The sequence below is a fragment of the Danio aesculapii genome, chromosome 23, assembly GCF_903798145.1.
Source record: "Danio aesculapii chromosome 23, fDanAes4.1, whole genome shotgun sequence".
In the NCBI taxonomy this organism is placed as follows: Eukaryota; Metazoa; Chordata; class Actinopteri; order Cypriniformes; family Danionidae; genus Danio; species Danio aesculapii.
This window is the reverse complement of record NC_079457.1, coordinates 41,939,174-41,953,669: the sequence shown is the minus strand read 5'-3', so window position 1 is coordinate 41,953,669 and position 14,496 is coordinate 41,939,174. Positions and strand designations below refer to the sequence as shown.

General features: G+C 35.4%; 1 protein-coding gene across 1 annotated transcript in view; it reads right to left on the bottom strand.

Moving 5' to 3' along the window:
* LOC130217696 (collagen alpha-1(XX) chain) overlaps positions 1-14,496 on the bottom strand; it is a 65,693-nt gene that overhangs the window by 24,862 nt on the left and 26,335 nt on the right. The window contains exons 7-17 of the mRNA XM_056449862.1: positions 14,171-14,338; positions 13,733-13,852; positions 12,895-13,059; positions 11,017-11,175; positions 10,757-10,926; positions 7,961-8,090; positions 5,549-5,694; positions 5,338-5,467; positions 3,350-3,489; positions 1,999-2,125; positions 1,785-1,924 (exon numbers count right to left, since the gene is read on the bottom strand). Of these exons, the coding sequence (XP_056305837.1) occupies positions 1,785-1,924; positions 1,999-2,125; positions 3,350-3,489; positions 5,338-5,467; positions 5,549-5,694; positions 7,961-8,090; positions 10,757-10,926; positions 11,017-11,175; positions 12,895-13,059; positions 13,733-13,852; positions 14,171-14,338 (1,595 nt within the window). The remainder of the gene's footprint in view (positions 1-1,784; positions 1,925-1,998; positions 2,126-3,349; positions 3,490-5,337; positions 5,468-5,548; positions 5,695-7,960; positions 8,091-10,756; positions 10,927-11,016; positions 11,176-12,894; positions 13,060-13,732; positions 13,853-14,170; positions 14,339-14,496) is intronic.

The window sequence follows — 14,496 nt, the reverse complement described above, 5'->3', positions numbered from 1 at the left end:
GATTAAAGTTTATCCACAGCACCGCGCACGTGCATTGGTCAAAACGTAAAAATTGTAATTGTATTTTCAATAGGAAACTGATTTCTAGTGATAGTTCAAATTTTTTTAACTGAAAAATATTATTGAATTGAGACAGCTGGAGAGCCATGTATTTTTTGGTCGAAGAGCCACATGTAGCTCGAGAGCCATAGGTTCCCTACCACTGTCCTAAAACCTAAGGCTGTCAGTTCAAAAGTAATAGGCATCTAACAATAGTCCAAAAATAGACTATAGTCATCAAATACACAGACTGCACATGAAGTCGGTCTAATCTGTTTGGTTGATGACTTATTGGACTATTGACAGCCCAGATTCAGTCTTGTTTTAGGCAAAATGTCTATGTTTGGAAGTCTATTAGATGTCTTTTAAACGCTAAATTTGCTTGGTTGATACTCCACGCCTACTGACCAGAAACACAATTATTATTAAACATGTTGTGAGAAAAAGATGTGTTGTACTACAATGCAGGGTGTGTTGTGTTTTACTACAATACAGGGGATATGTCTGAAATCATTGCCATGGCCATCCTATTAATGCGCTTTTCTGCTCACTCGTTCATTCATTGATTCATTTTCCTTCAGCTTAGTTCCTTATTTATCAGGGGTCACCACACCACAATGAACCGCCAACTATTCCAGCATATGTTTTACACAGGAAACACCCATACACTCTCAAATTCACACACACTCAATTTAGTTTATTCAATTCACCTATACCGCATGGCTTTGGACTGTGGGGGAAACCGGAACACCCGGAGGAAACCCACGCAAACACGGGGAGAACATGCAAACTCCACACAGAAATACCAGCTGGCGCAGCCGGGACTTGAACCAGCAACCTTCTTGCTGTGAGGCAACTTGTAAGCCATGTAATATGGGTTTAGTTATTCATTATTGCGCTTGCACTGCACTACATTTCTAGTTTTTTAATGACTAAAAAGGGTCTAGATGAAATTCAAATACTGGTCACAAGGACGATATGAATGCATGTTAAAACCAGGTGGAAACATTGCCACATGTCAATATAGCGTCAAAGGAACAGTGAAGATTCAAATCAGAGAACACTTTCTAAATTTCAAGGTCACCGCTAAGTACTATTTTAAGTCATTTTAAATGAAGTACAAAACGAGTTTAAGCATATTTCATTGACATATCTGAAAAAAGAACACTGGTTCACTTTAGGTTTCCTCCCTTTTATTGGTGTTAATCTGGCATCTGGTGGTGATTTTCAGAATTATCTGACAAACTGGTAAAATACTGTATATTCTGGTCACACTGCACTTTTTGCCCCATAGACTTCCATTCAAACACATCCGAATGTGGAAGTTCAAGGTTTGTAAACTCTGACCTGTGAATTCGCATGACATGAATGCATGAGACTAAAAGAAGATCAAAACGTGCCAGAAATTTCAATTAAAAAGCTAATTATCCAGCCCATTTTCATTGCACCATCTGACCAAATTTCACATGCTCAAACTTTAGTGTGACACCAGGTTAGCTTTTGAAGAAGATGAGCTGTTCTAAAGTGAATTAAAACCTCTAAAAGGATGTTGTCCAGATTTAATCCAAAGAGAGACGCTTTCCTTTTCATAATAAGAGAATCTTGAGGGACACTTCAAGTCCCCCAATCTTTGATCGTTCATAAAAGACAAATTGAACAAGAGGACAGGAAAAATTATGATTTGATCTCCACTGAATTTCAATCAGTCTTGACTGCACGCAGGAAGTACTTGAGTTGGAGCTAACCTGGCTGAGGTCTCCTCCATTGAGCGAGATCCATTTGATGAGATAAGAGACCACGTCATCCGCTGCGGCTTCCCATCGCACTGTTATTTCACTGCCGGTGAAGTTAGTGACCCTCAGATCTGAAGGAGCAGGAACCCGCACTGAAAGATCAAACACACACGTGAGCAACAGTCTTTCAAACTGGAGCACAGATTTATATGCATCACAGACTTACAGGTAGTAACATTAGCCGTGACAGGGGTGGACATGCCTTTCTCGTAGAGTGAATGGACTGACACAAGATACCTGGAAAGGGACGACAGATTCTGTAGCAACACTGTATTCACACCTCTGACCTCCACCTGAGAAAAACAGATAAAGAGTGAGATTTATAGCACGACGATGTTTGGGTAGAACAAACACATACAGTTAAAGACAACATTTTTAGATTATTAAGATAAATATTTCATTTCTTTACATTTTTAAATGTAATAATTTTAATAACTCATTTATAATAACTCATTTCTTTCATCATTGCCATGATAACAGCACATAATAATTTACAAGATACTAGTATTCAGCTTAAAGCGCAATTTAAAGGCTTGACTAAGTTAATTAGGTTAATTAGGCAAGTCAACAGTGGTTTGTTCTGTCAAGAAACAATCATAATAATAATAATTTTGTTAAAGATGTTAATGATATTGGCCTTTTTAAAAAAATGTAAATACAGTGGTCCTTCGCTATAACGCGATCCACTTTACGCAGCTTCACAGTTTCACAGATTTTTTTTCTGTAATTTACATTGTGTTCTGCATCCTGATTGGCTGTAGTGCACTGTCAATCAATCTCCTCCGTGCCGTGTCTCCTGTACAGTACAGAATGCGTTCAGCTTGCCAAATGTACATAAAACTTCAATTGCTAGCAATGAGACTCTGAAGTGCTGTAATGTATGTTGCAAGTTTTCTCCCCAGAATGTCGACGATGTCGTTCTGCACTGCCAAAGGCACCTGCGGTAACACCCAAAAGGCAGAGGAAGATGCTAACCATCACACAAAATGCTGAACTTCTGGACATGCTAAAGAAAAATAGAAGTTATACGGCTGTAGGGCACCGTTACGGAATAAATAAATGAAGATCAAACAGTTTTGATTTTTGGTTTCATTCTATAATACTGGACTTATTTTTCTGCGAAGGTTTGAACTTTGAGAGTGTTTAAACAAGAGAGAATAGTGTGAAAATGTTAATGCCTGTCTGAGAAAAGTGTATAAAGGGTGTAGTGAGGGGTTTTGCAGCTTTAAAACATCTATAATAATTGTAAAAAATAAAGCTGACTACTTCGGTTATTTTTAGAACGTAACCCCCGCGAATAACGAGGGATCACTGTACTATATATATATATATATACATTTATTTAAGTTAAACTAAAAGAAACAATGTATATACAGTAATATAAACAAAGAAATATATAGTAATATGTGTTCTGTGTTAAACATCAAAACTTGAAATTTGAAAAAAGTTAACAATTATTAAAATTTCACAGGAGGGCTAATAATTATCTTCAACTGTAAGAAGAGACTTCTGTTCACCTGTTTGACATCACTGCCATGATTGGTGCTGTAAATGATCCGGTGGGCGGGAACATCGACAGCTCCAGGGACCCAAGTGACCTTTAGAGTGCTGTGACTGACCATGGGAAACTGCAAACTGAGCGGAGAGGGCAGTGGGACTGAAAAAAAAAATATGGAGAAATAGCAGAGGGAATGAGCAAAAGACATTAGTAAAAGATCTGAATTCTCTTCAGTTCAGCTGTTTCATTTAAATAAACTGGTTCAAAATGATTCAGTATTCTTTTTCTGTCAGATGGGTTCAGAAGTACAGAAAAAATTATTTACATTTTCCATTCAAGTTGATCTTTATCTCTAAAAATGAAAGAGTTGATGTAGAAAATGGGCTTTTTTAAATAAACAGGTGAAGCAGCTGTATTCATTTCTGGTTTACTGCATATTATGGTGATTAGTTAAGAAAATGTAGGTTATGCGAGTTTGTTTTCTCGATTCTGTTTCATTATTTCTCGATTTCTGTTTCTCGATTTCTGTTGTAACATTATCAAAGGGTAAGTTCAAGTCAAAAATAAAAATTCTGCTAGGTTCTATTTACTCACCCTCATGTCAATCATGTTATAACATGTTATAAAGTTGAAGACAATATTATTAGCCCTTCAGTGAAATTTAAAAGTTAAAAAACACATATATGCAAAAATATATGCAAAAAACAAGTGCTGTTGAACAAAGAGTAGATTTTTTTAAACACAATTTTAAATAAAATAATTAAGAATGAGCAAGTAAATTCTTAATAAACTATTCAGATTAACGACGACGCAGTGGCGCAGTAGGTAGTGCTGTCGCCTCACAGCAGGAAGGTCACTATTTCGCGCCTCGGCTGGGTCAGTTGGCGTTACTGTGTGGAGTTTGCATGTTCTCCCTGCGTTCGTGTGGGTTTCCTCCGGGTGCTCCGGTTTCCCCACAGTCCAAAGACATGTGGATCAGGTGAATTGAGTAGGCAAAATTGTCCATAGTGTATGAGTGTGAATGAGTGTGTGTGGATGTTTCCCAGAGATGGGTTGCAATTGGAGGGGCATCCGCTGCGTAAAAATGTGCTGGATAAGTTGTCGGTTCATTCCGTTGTGGCGACCCCGAATTAATAAAGGGACTAAGCCGACAAGAAAATGAATAAATGAATGAATATTCAGATTAACATGTATATATTTACACATTTTATATGCTTATACTTCATGCTTTTTGACCCAATCTAAAGTGAGGACTGTTCAGGCTTTATAAATCCCTTATAAATGACAAAAAAACGGCTCAATATCAACTGAAAAATAAATCTTTGCAATCTTATCTGAAAAAAAAAAAACATTGTACAGTTTAAACATTGCTGAAATGACAGGAGTGTCAAAATACTGCATGAAATTTGATAAAACAACAACAACATAATAATTTAACAACATAAGAACATGAAAAAACATGTCACTCAGCGATGTTCAAACTGTCTAGTAATTTTATTTTAGATAAGATCGGAAAGATTAATTTTTCAATCGATAGTTTAATTAGTATATCATGAAATATATACATTATATTTATATACATTACATTATATAAATATATACATATATTTTTGTTTTGAATCACTCTGTTTTTCATTTCCTTTCTTCCTGTTTAGAAAATAACTGAGGCTTTAATTGTCATTTATAAGGGATTTACAAAGCAAATATAGTCCTCACTTTAGATTAGGTCACAAAAAGAAAAAAAAAATAAGTTGTGTTAATATAGCATTACTTATTTACTTATTATTATCAATGGAAAGATTATTTTCATGTATATTTATTTATTTGTGTTCCACAGTTACAAATATACCATTAAATGAATAGCTTGATGAAAAAAATCAAGCCACCAGTGTAAAGAGGGTGCAAAGATGATCCTTTCAAAAGGAACCACCATGCTTTCATACCTTTTTTCTAAGAGTGTCGAGAGATGTATCCTTCTGTATATGTGTATAACAAATCAATATTTACATGTGGTGCCGATGGCTGTGATTGGGTCACTGGGGTCCTCATCATACAGTGCATAAAGTGTGACTGAATAATCTGTGGATGGGATCAAATCCACCAATTCAACATCTGTCTGAGCAGGTCCAAACTTCACCTGGCACAAAAAAGAAAACCACAAAACCATTAGAACTAAACAAGAGCCACATGGTGACACGACACACAATCCTACACTCACCTCTTTGGCATCATCAGGCTCTCCATCATTGAGTGCTGAATATAAGGCCATGTACTGTGTAGCTCCTGCAGCCGGCTGCCAGCGCACCCGCAGACTGCTGGCAGAGGAGGCTGTGACCTCCAGAGCCTCAGGGATTGCCAACGGTACTAAAAGAGGAGAGGGTTTATTATTGCATAGTTTCAAAATTACTTTGCCCCTTTACGCTTAAATGTCAGCTGCACTTGACCAGCATGATTTTGTATGCATTTAACAGAAGAACAAATGTAATGTCAAATTAAAAATGTTTTATAAGTGCCAGGCTTACAAGCAAGCAGTAGAATTTTCGATTTTCAAGTTTTACATTGCAGATCAGTGTGATCTTGGGCTTTTTAACTACAGTTGAAGTCAGAATTATTAGCCCCCTTGTTTATTTTTTTTCCCTAATTTCTATTTAATGGAGAGAAGATTTTCTTCAACTCATTTCTAAACATAATAGTTTTAATAACTCATTTCTAATAACTGATTTATTTTATCTTTGCCATGATGACAGTAGATAATATTTGACTAAGCTGTATAGAAGTATCTTGAAAAATATCTAAAGTGACATTTAAAGGCTTCACTAGGTTAATTAGGTTAACTAGGCAGGTTAGGGTAATTAGGCAAGTTATTGTTTAATGATGGTTTGTTCTGTAGACTATCAAAACAAAATATAGCTTAAAGGGGCTAATAAGTTTGACCTTAAAATGATTTTTAAAAGATATAAAACTGCTTTTATTCTAGCCGAAATAAAACAAATAAGACTTTAAAATGAAAAATATATATATTATCAGACATACTGTGAGAATTTCCTTGCTTTGTTAAACATCATTTGGGAAATATTTAAAAAAGAAAAAAAAAACATTCAAAGGTGGGCTAATAATTCTGACTTTAACTGTACTGTTTATATACTGTATATAGAGTGTTGCGTTCGCAGGTGTGTGAGTGTGTCTTTGTTGTTCGGCATTTGATGTAGTAGAAAAATATAGTTGCGCAGGTTTTTTTTTTTTTGATTGTGTATTCCCGCTTTTTGTGAGTATAAATTTTTACTTTTGTTAGTTGTTTATCCATTCGTGTTTCACCCCCCCCCCCCCCCCCTGTTATTTTGTTTTTGGTTTGTTTGTTGTTATTGTAAATACTGTACTTTGCATATACATGGTGAGAAACAGTAAGATTTTGACACTTTTCTGTAAATATTTTCTCGTTTTTATATATCGTTAGCGAAACAGGAGTAGTTTTGTTTTTTATTTCTGTTATTTTGTTAGTTGTATGCATTTATTTGGGTGTTTAGACAGGGGATATATTTTTTGTTTATTATTTTTCTTCACATTTTGGGTGTTTAAAAAAGAAGAAAAAAAATAATAAAATAAACAGACCCCACTCCAAGGGTTCTTAAAAGTGATTATATTTGTCCAGTGGTTTTTATATTACGTCCTTGACCAAGGTCGTAACAAGAGAGAGATGAAAACAAAATCATTAGCCCTCCTTTGCAATTGCAATTCTTTTTCAAATAATCCCCAAATAAGCAAGGATAAAAAAAGAAATTTATTTTTCACAGTATTTTTCACTATTATACATTTATTTTATTTCAGGAGAAAATCTTATATTTTTAAGTTTGCTTTGAATAAAAATACTGTTAAAATGTATCAAATAAAAGTCTATATTCTTAGCCCCTTTAAGATTATTATTATTTTTTGATTGGCTACAGAATAAACCACTGTTGTCCAATGACTTGCCTAAGGTTAAGACTTTAAATGACACTTTAAGCTACTAGTATCCAAGTACATTTTTATGCACCGTTATCATGTCAAAGACAAAAGAAATTAGTTATTAGTAGGGCTTGACAGAATCTGCAGACATTTTTTGCTATTTCCACGCAGAATTTTGTAAAAAATCTTCTGATTTATGCAGAATGATTTTGGGAGTATCATAACTAAAAACTTAATATAAGAAATAAAAAATATTACCTTTTAATTTTTATTTAGTGTTTGCAATGCAAATCCAATTAGATCCACTTATTTGGTAAACAAAGCAAGTCTCTCATAAAATATGTCTAGTAAAAGACAGAAAATAATTTACAAACTGTATTGTAAATAAATCTTATGGACCTTTTAATATTACTATTATTATATCACAATAATATTAGTAATTCATTTTAAAAACTGAATAAATATAAAATTTACACACATTAACACAAGTAAATACATAGACTCAATAATGGGCTAAAAATCTGCAGAAATCTGCAAATTTCTGTGCGCGCAGATTCTGTGTAGGCATAGTTATCAGCAGTTAGTTTTTAGTTGACTTTTATGTTTAAAATGTATTGAAAAAACTTGGCTCCGTGTAACAGCACTTTAGAAATAACTGAATCCATTTTATATATAAGCTGAAACTCACATGTGGTGAAGGTGCCTCTGAGAGCGGAGCCCACTTTATTCTCATAGACGGGGAAGATGGACAGATGGTACTGTGTCTGTGAGGACAGTCCTGTCAGCAGAGTTGTGGACTCTGTTCCATTCACCACCAGCTGAAATCAACCAACATGCATACCCTATATTTACACAAAGTAGGTTTTTTGAATGCCAATATTGAATGCAGCGCAGTAAATGTCCCATAGATGGCGCCACAAGCCAAAGTTTCCTCAACTCGCAGTGCTCAAAAGTAGGACAAATAAACACAGCCATTTGAGTAATTATAGGTTTTCACACTTTTACAGGATAACAGCCTCAAGCATGTACCGATGGCTGACAGACACCAACTTATGCATATTTCACTTCATATTGGATGAAAAACAATATGTGATAAGGGGAAGATGTTCAAATTCACAACACTCACAAAACTGTAAATTAACAAAAGAAATCAGCTAGATTCTGAAGTTCACATATAACCAAAACTTTACTATGATTCATAAATGCACTCTTATTGCCAACGCAATGACAAATGACAACATATTGATTGTGGCAACAAGCAACACTCGCACTATTCACTGTAACTGTTTGAGTTTTTGACATCAGCAATCAGTTTGGCAAATGCAAACAATAATTCCAACAACCAGCTGCACAAGAAAGCATGCAATCTACCTGAGAAGTGATCGAAATGGGCAGCTTTCATTATATAATGATGTTAAATGGAGAAATTTTTAACCTTGGACATACCTAAAACACAAAACGACCAAGAAAAAAATTTTTTTTAACAAAAGAGGCTGAAAATTTGTAATTTGTATTTGAATAACATGATTGTAAGTGACCACTAAATGATCATATCACTTTAAATTTGTTCAAAGCTTCAGAGCATGTCACATGTTTTCCGTAGTCAAACAATTAGGTTAGTCAGACTAGCAGAGCAAAGAGGATACCTGTTTCTGTGCAGTTCATGGAGTTGGGTAGCGATTTATGAAGAAAGGAGGCCTAATCCTGCTCAATTTAAATCCTAGAACCTTTGGTAAAGCGGAGCGTGGTTTGTGAAGTTGATTATTTAAGCCATATGAGTTCGTTTGTATGTATACTGTATGTTAATCGTGAGCTCTGCCTTTTTATTAGTGGATTCAAACTGTCTTTATATACTTTATCGTTTAGTTTACATTTATTTCTCTGTACATAGTCATATTTTTCTGTATTCGAGTTGTATTCATTGATTTTTGTTGTTTCACGGTGCTACGCAGCAAAAGTTTAATGGCTCTCGTCTTGAGCAAAATAAAGAAAGCAGCACCCGTCAGAAACTTTCTGTCTCGTTCACGGATGCCAAAGGGCAGCTACAATGATTCTTATTACTATTATTACTATTATTATTATTATTATGTATTATTTTCTTATTATTCAGATGGCCATATTCAGATTTCTGAAAGAAGTTGAATGTGCTGGGCAGTTAATTTGTAAAATGAATGACAACAGGCTACAGTTTTTCATTTCAAACAAGTTTCAACATTTATAAAACATGTGTGTTTTTTTATGATGGGTTGTATAATACATTTGTACTGTAATACTTTACAAAAGTATTTTTCATCCCAGGCTCATTCTGATTGTGTACCCCTATTTTCGCTCCATTTCTGGAAAGTGCAAAATATGTCCCAGGAGCTACGTTTTTTTGGAGTTTTTGTTTTCGCGAGTTCACCAAAAGCTGCTGTGTACTCTTTTTCAGACCTTAAATTTCTCTCGCGAGTGCCATTTGTGCCTGCTGTTCGTGTAAATTCACCAGAGGCCACTGTCAACTTTCTGACTTACCAATCGACCGATCCCCCCCACCCTCCTCCTAAACCCAGTCAATAGTGTTTTCAAAAGCACCGACTGACCAGCGCCCACCCACTTCTCTAAACCCAACTGCAGTGTTTTAAAAGCAACCCAGAAAAAGAAAAGCCACGTTTTCAGATTTTACCACATTCTCACCCTGTTATTTACTTGTTTTACTTTATTTTTTAGCTTTTGGTTTCGTTTTACCTGCTTTCTGGAACCGTTCTACATCGGACTCGAACCCCTTTGTTGCGGTCAATTACACTATGTGTCTCAAGTCTGCTAATATACATGTCGAGCTACCGGACAAACTGGTAATAGCGGAAAAGCCACCCATACGGAGGTAAGCAGCCAGCTGGTAAGCGAGAAGAGGAACGACCCATAGCTTTTGTTTTAAAGACGAAATGCAGCCATACGTACTTCTTTATACATAATTCATGATCTCTAGAAATGTATATAGGGCTACCTTTTCAGAATGAGCCTGTGTTGGTATTTTCCCCCAACATTTTATATTCCTTTATTCCAAACTTTTAATTTAGCTTCAAGTGAAAATCAAGTGACCTGAGGGAGTTTGAAAAAACTTGTCATTCTGCGCTACAGGAAACTGCTTTTCGGGCTCTGAAACAGCTTTTAGGCCAAAAACAGAAGTGATTAAAACTGCTTAAAACAATGAAAATCCTCATTCTTTTTGTTTTAAACAACAGTTTTAAAACAAAACTCTCATAACAACATTTAAATACAAATTGTAAATAAATACTTTAGCAAGGCTATTATGCTAAGCAATGTGATAAAATTAAAATAAATATTTTTGCTGCATCCAAAAGCGAGCACATAATATCGACAAGCTAATGCAGCACATACTAGTATTTAAATGTAAAAATGCAGTATTTAAAAGCTCATGATTGAATACAAAGTGAGAGAAATAACACCAAATAATGTCCATGGTAATGCTAGACCCTTGTCTCACCTCATTGAGACTCTGTCCTTCAGCGGTGTGGTAAACCACTCTGTATTGCTGGGGATTTCTGCTGGGGACGGTCCAGCGCAGACGCACCTCTCTCGAGCCCAGTCCTACATACTGCAGATCAGTTGGGCTGGGAAATGACAGAACTGGCTCCTGAGTCGGATGCTCCATTCCTTCTCACAAAAGACACAGCGTTTAATTTTAATGTGAGTGTACAGTACGGATTTGTCAATTTGATAAAAACAAATATGTGATTGACCTACTCTTGGCTTTAATACGGTCTTCAATCTTGCCACAGAGGATGCGTGCTAGTTTTCCCACCAGTTTACTGAGCAGAGGAAAATCATTCACCTTATACACATTCAGCTCCAGAGGTTCAGATGCCACTTGCCTCAACTCTGCCTCATCTGCGTTTTTCACACCTGGACAAAAGTGAGAAAGAAAACAAACAAACAAACAAACAAACAAACATAAAACTTAAAGACAAAAAAAAAAACACAATAATTTTGGGCTTTTATTGTCTATTTATATGGTATGGCCTGTAGTGTATAATAGCAAATACTATAGAATACACAAGATGTGTCACTCGAATAGTTTTGAATGGGGAAAAGAGTAACAGTCAATATGGTGAATGAAGCCCCGCCTACTAGTACAGGAGCCAATCATCGATCGCAATAGACTGACATTTCTCCAGGTCTGGCTTTTACAACAGTTTTTGTGGTCAACAAACACACTGGAATCTCAGTGAATACTCGCTTCACAGACATAAGAAATATATCCAAATCAAGCTTGAAATCTGTGCTTTAAAATGAGCCAACAACACTTGAAACAAAAGCTTTTTGGTTTTGTAATCTATATGAAACGGACGTCAGGTACAGTCCGTCCTGTCAACGCTCATCACATGACAGCGACTATTTAAACGCCCACAAACTTGTAAACAAAGAGTCGCTGTCATTTCTGGAGGAGATTCGCCATCAAGACTAAGTTGTGAATTACTAGAGAAGACCAGCGCGATCAGACGATCATTATCCAGAGCATGATAATGTGTAGAACGGCCATAAATGAGGTTAGTGTCGTCATCTTATTCCTTTCGAGTGTGCATGCACTTTAGCTCGAGCAACCTGAAAATATGCAGATTTTGTTTGATTCGGACGTTTAGAAATTAAACTTAAGAGACAGTTGTTGTTTCATTTTATTGGTGGATCCAAATATGCAATGTAATCTTAAGCTTGGCAAACAGTTTTGGAGAAATTGATGTGAAAAATGTGCAGAAATTGCCCGAGCATCCTGCCTAAAAGATGTTTCAAAGATGGCCGCTAAGTGACTTGTCTTAAAGAGACTTTGGTATTAGTCAACATTTGAAGTGGATCAAAAAAGTTTATCAAAGTTGTCCTAAGACAAAAACTGGTGCCTTTGTTTTACATCAACTTTGATGAAAGGGTTTGATCTACTTCAAATGTTAACTACTTTAAACCAGACGGTATACTATGCATATTACACATGGGGTGGTCAGAAGGATTTTAAATGACCTAAATCAAGTAAAAATTCTTACAATTAAGTACTTATATTATTATAATTATTATATATTATATGCAATTAAATATCTTAGCATGTGTGAAAAGTGAAATCTAAGCATCTTAGCAAAGTGAAATCTAAGCATATTAAAGTTGTGGCTAGTGAAAATACAGAGTGGCTAGTAACTTTGGAAAACTACTAGACACTGGCTAGTTAGCAAAAGAGTGAATGTAAACACATTGTTTTATTCAGTAAGGATTAAGAATGCAATAAAACTATAACTGTTCTTTGTAATCTCTATTCATTTATCATTCATGCTCTATTCTATTCATAAAATAAAGATAACTAAAGATCATCCTTGAAAAATCACATTTCCTAAAAATTACTTTTCACAAAAGCCCCCTATCAACACTGTTCCCTTAATCAGCAAATCAACATAGACAGATTTCTGGACATTTATAATAATAACAATATTATTCTGAAGATAATAGTTATGATGTTGAAAAATCACAAATAAAAATACATTATATGTTAAATCATAATAAAATATTAAAATAGTTATGGTTATTCATTTCAAAACTATGTTCGTTTTCACAAATGTGTATTTTGCTTAGAAAGGCTTTCACCTATAGCAATGATCTCCACACCAGCATTCTTCAGTCTGTTGGCAGCAGCAATGGCATCATCCTGAGATTTGCCATCAGTCAGAAGAAGCAAGAACTGAGGCGTGTTGGGTCGCGCACCCACCTCCTCCTTCAGATTGTTCTCAAGAGCGTGGATGAGAGCCTGACCTGAGACACAGACATCAGAATGTTAAGATGTTAAAAAATCTGAGGATGTACAAATGTGCAGATAAATCTTGATCTATGCAGCCAAGAGGACTAAGATTATTAGATGACAAAAACAAGTATGCCACTAGATCATGTGCTTTTCAACAACTATAAAAGTGTAAGAGGTATTCTTTGGGAATAGTGGCAATAAGAATATGACAAATAGTGCCATTGAAGTGATTATTTATTTATTGTTTTATTTTGATTTTTTTGGCGAGAGTGTTATGTATGTTTATGTTTTATGTCTCTATGTCCATTTGTTGTTGTGACTTTGTGAGGTTTTTTTTGGCACTGTTATGAAATGAAAACTCTTGACTGCAAACCAAATCTATCTTCGGGTATAAATAAAGTAACCTTACCCTAACCTAATTATTAAAAAGATGGTTTATATGGTGCTAATACCAGTACCTGCCAGTAAATGTGTCTTTTTATTGCTATCAGTGTCAGTCATTCAAGTAAAATAGGTTGGTAATTATAGCCACATGCTCAAGTGTGTTTATAGCCAACAAGCATTGTTTATTACTGTAGCAGCAGAGGAATAAATATCCACAGTAACATAAAATAGAGGTTGCTCTTTTTCTAATATTTATAATTCCAAGGCTGGTGAGAAATATAAAGAATGTGATTCAATTACCTGTAAAAGTGTTCCCTCCTTTGTATCTGAAGTTCCTGACGGCCTCCAGGAGCGGCTCTTTAGACGTGAAGTTATTAAAATGCCACTCTGTGCGTGGATCTCCACTATACTGAGACAACGCTGAAACCATAACAAATTAATACTTTTAACCACCAATAGCATTAATTAATTCAAACAAGAGGCATTCATGTTTTAAAAAGTTTCTTTTTTAATAAACAATCGATGTACTTTTAACTTGTATTCATAAAGCCTGAAAAAAGTGTCACATATTAAAAAATATTTTCCATAAAAATAAAAACTGATTAAAATAATTGTAAAAAAATTTTATTGAGCAGCAATTAAGCATATTTGAAGAACTTCTGAAGGATTTTGTGACACTGAAAAATGGGGTTTGAATGTTGAGACTGAAGCACATGGCCATTAAATACAATATCCTACCTATCTGGACGCCCTCTGGGCCGATGTGAAAGGGGACAGCGAGGCCCTGAAGGAACTCCCTCACTTTTCTGAAGTTTGTGCGACCGATGCTCCAGGATCCATCCACCAGCAGGACCAGATCTGCCTGAGCCCCAGCACTGCATTCAAATGGCTTTCGTGTGGAAACAGCTTAACACACATGGAGTATTGTAGTAAGTGCTGGGATTAAAGTGCGACTATTATGCTTTTTCTGATATGTCCTTTCAATAAATACATTTCCATTACTGCCAATAAAGTTAACCATACTCAAAATTGCCTGAAACCAGTCGTCAGTGATTTCAGTCTAA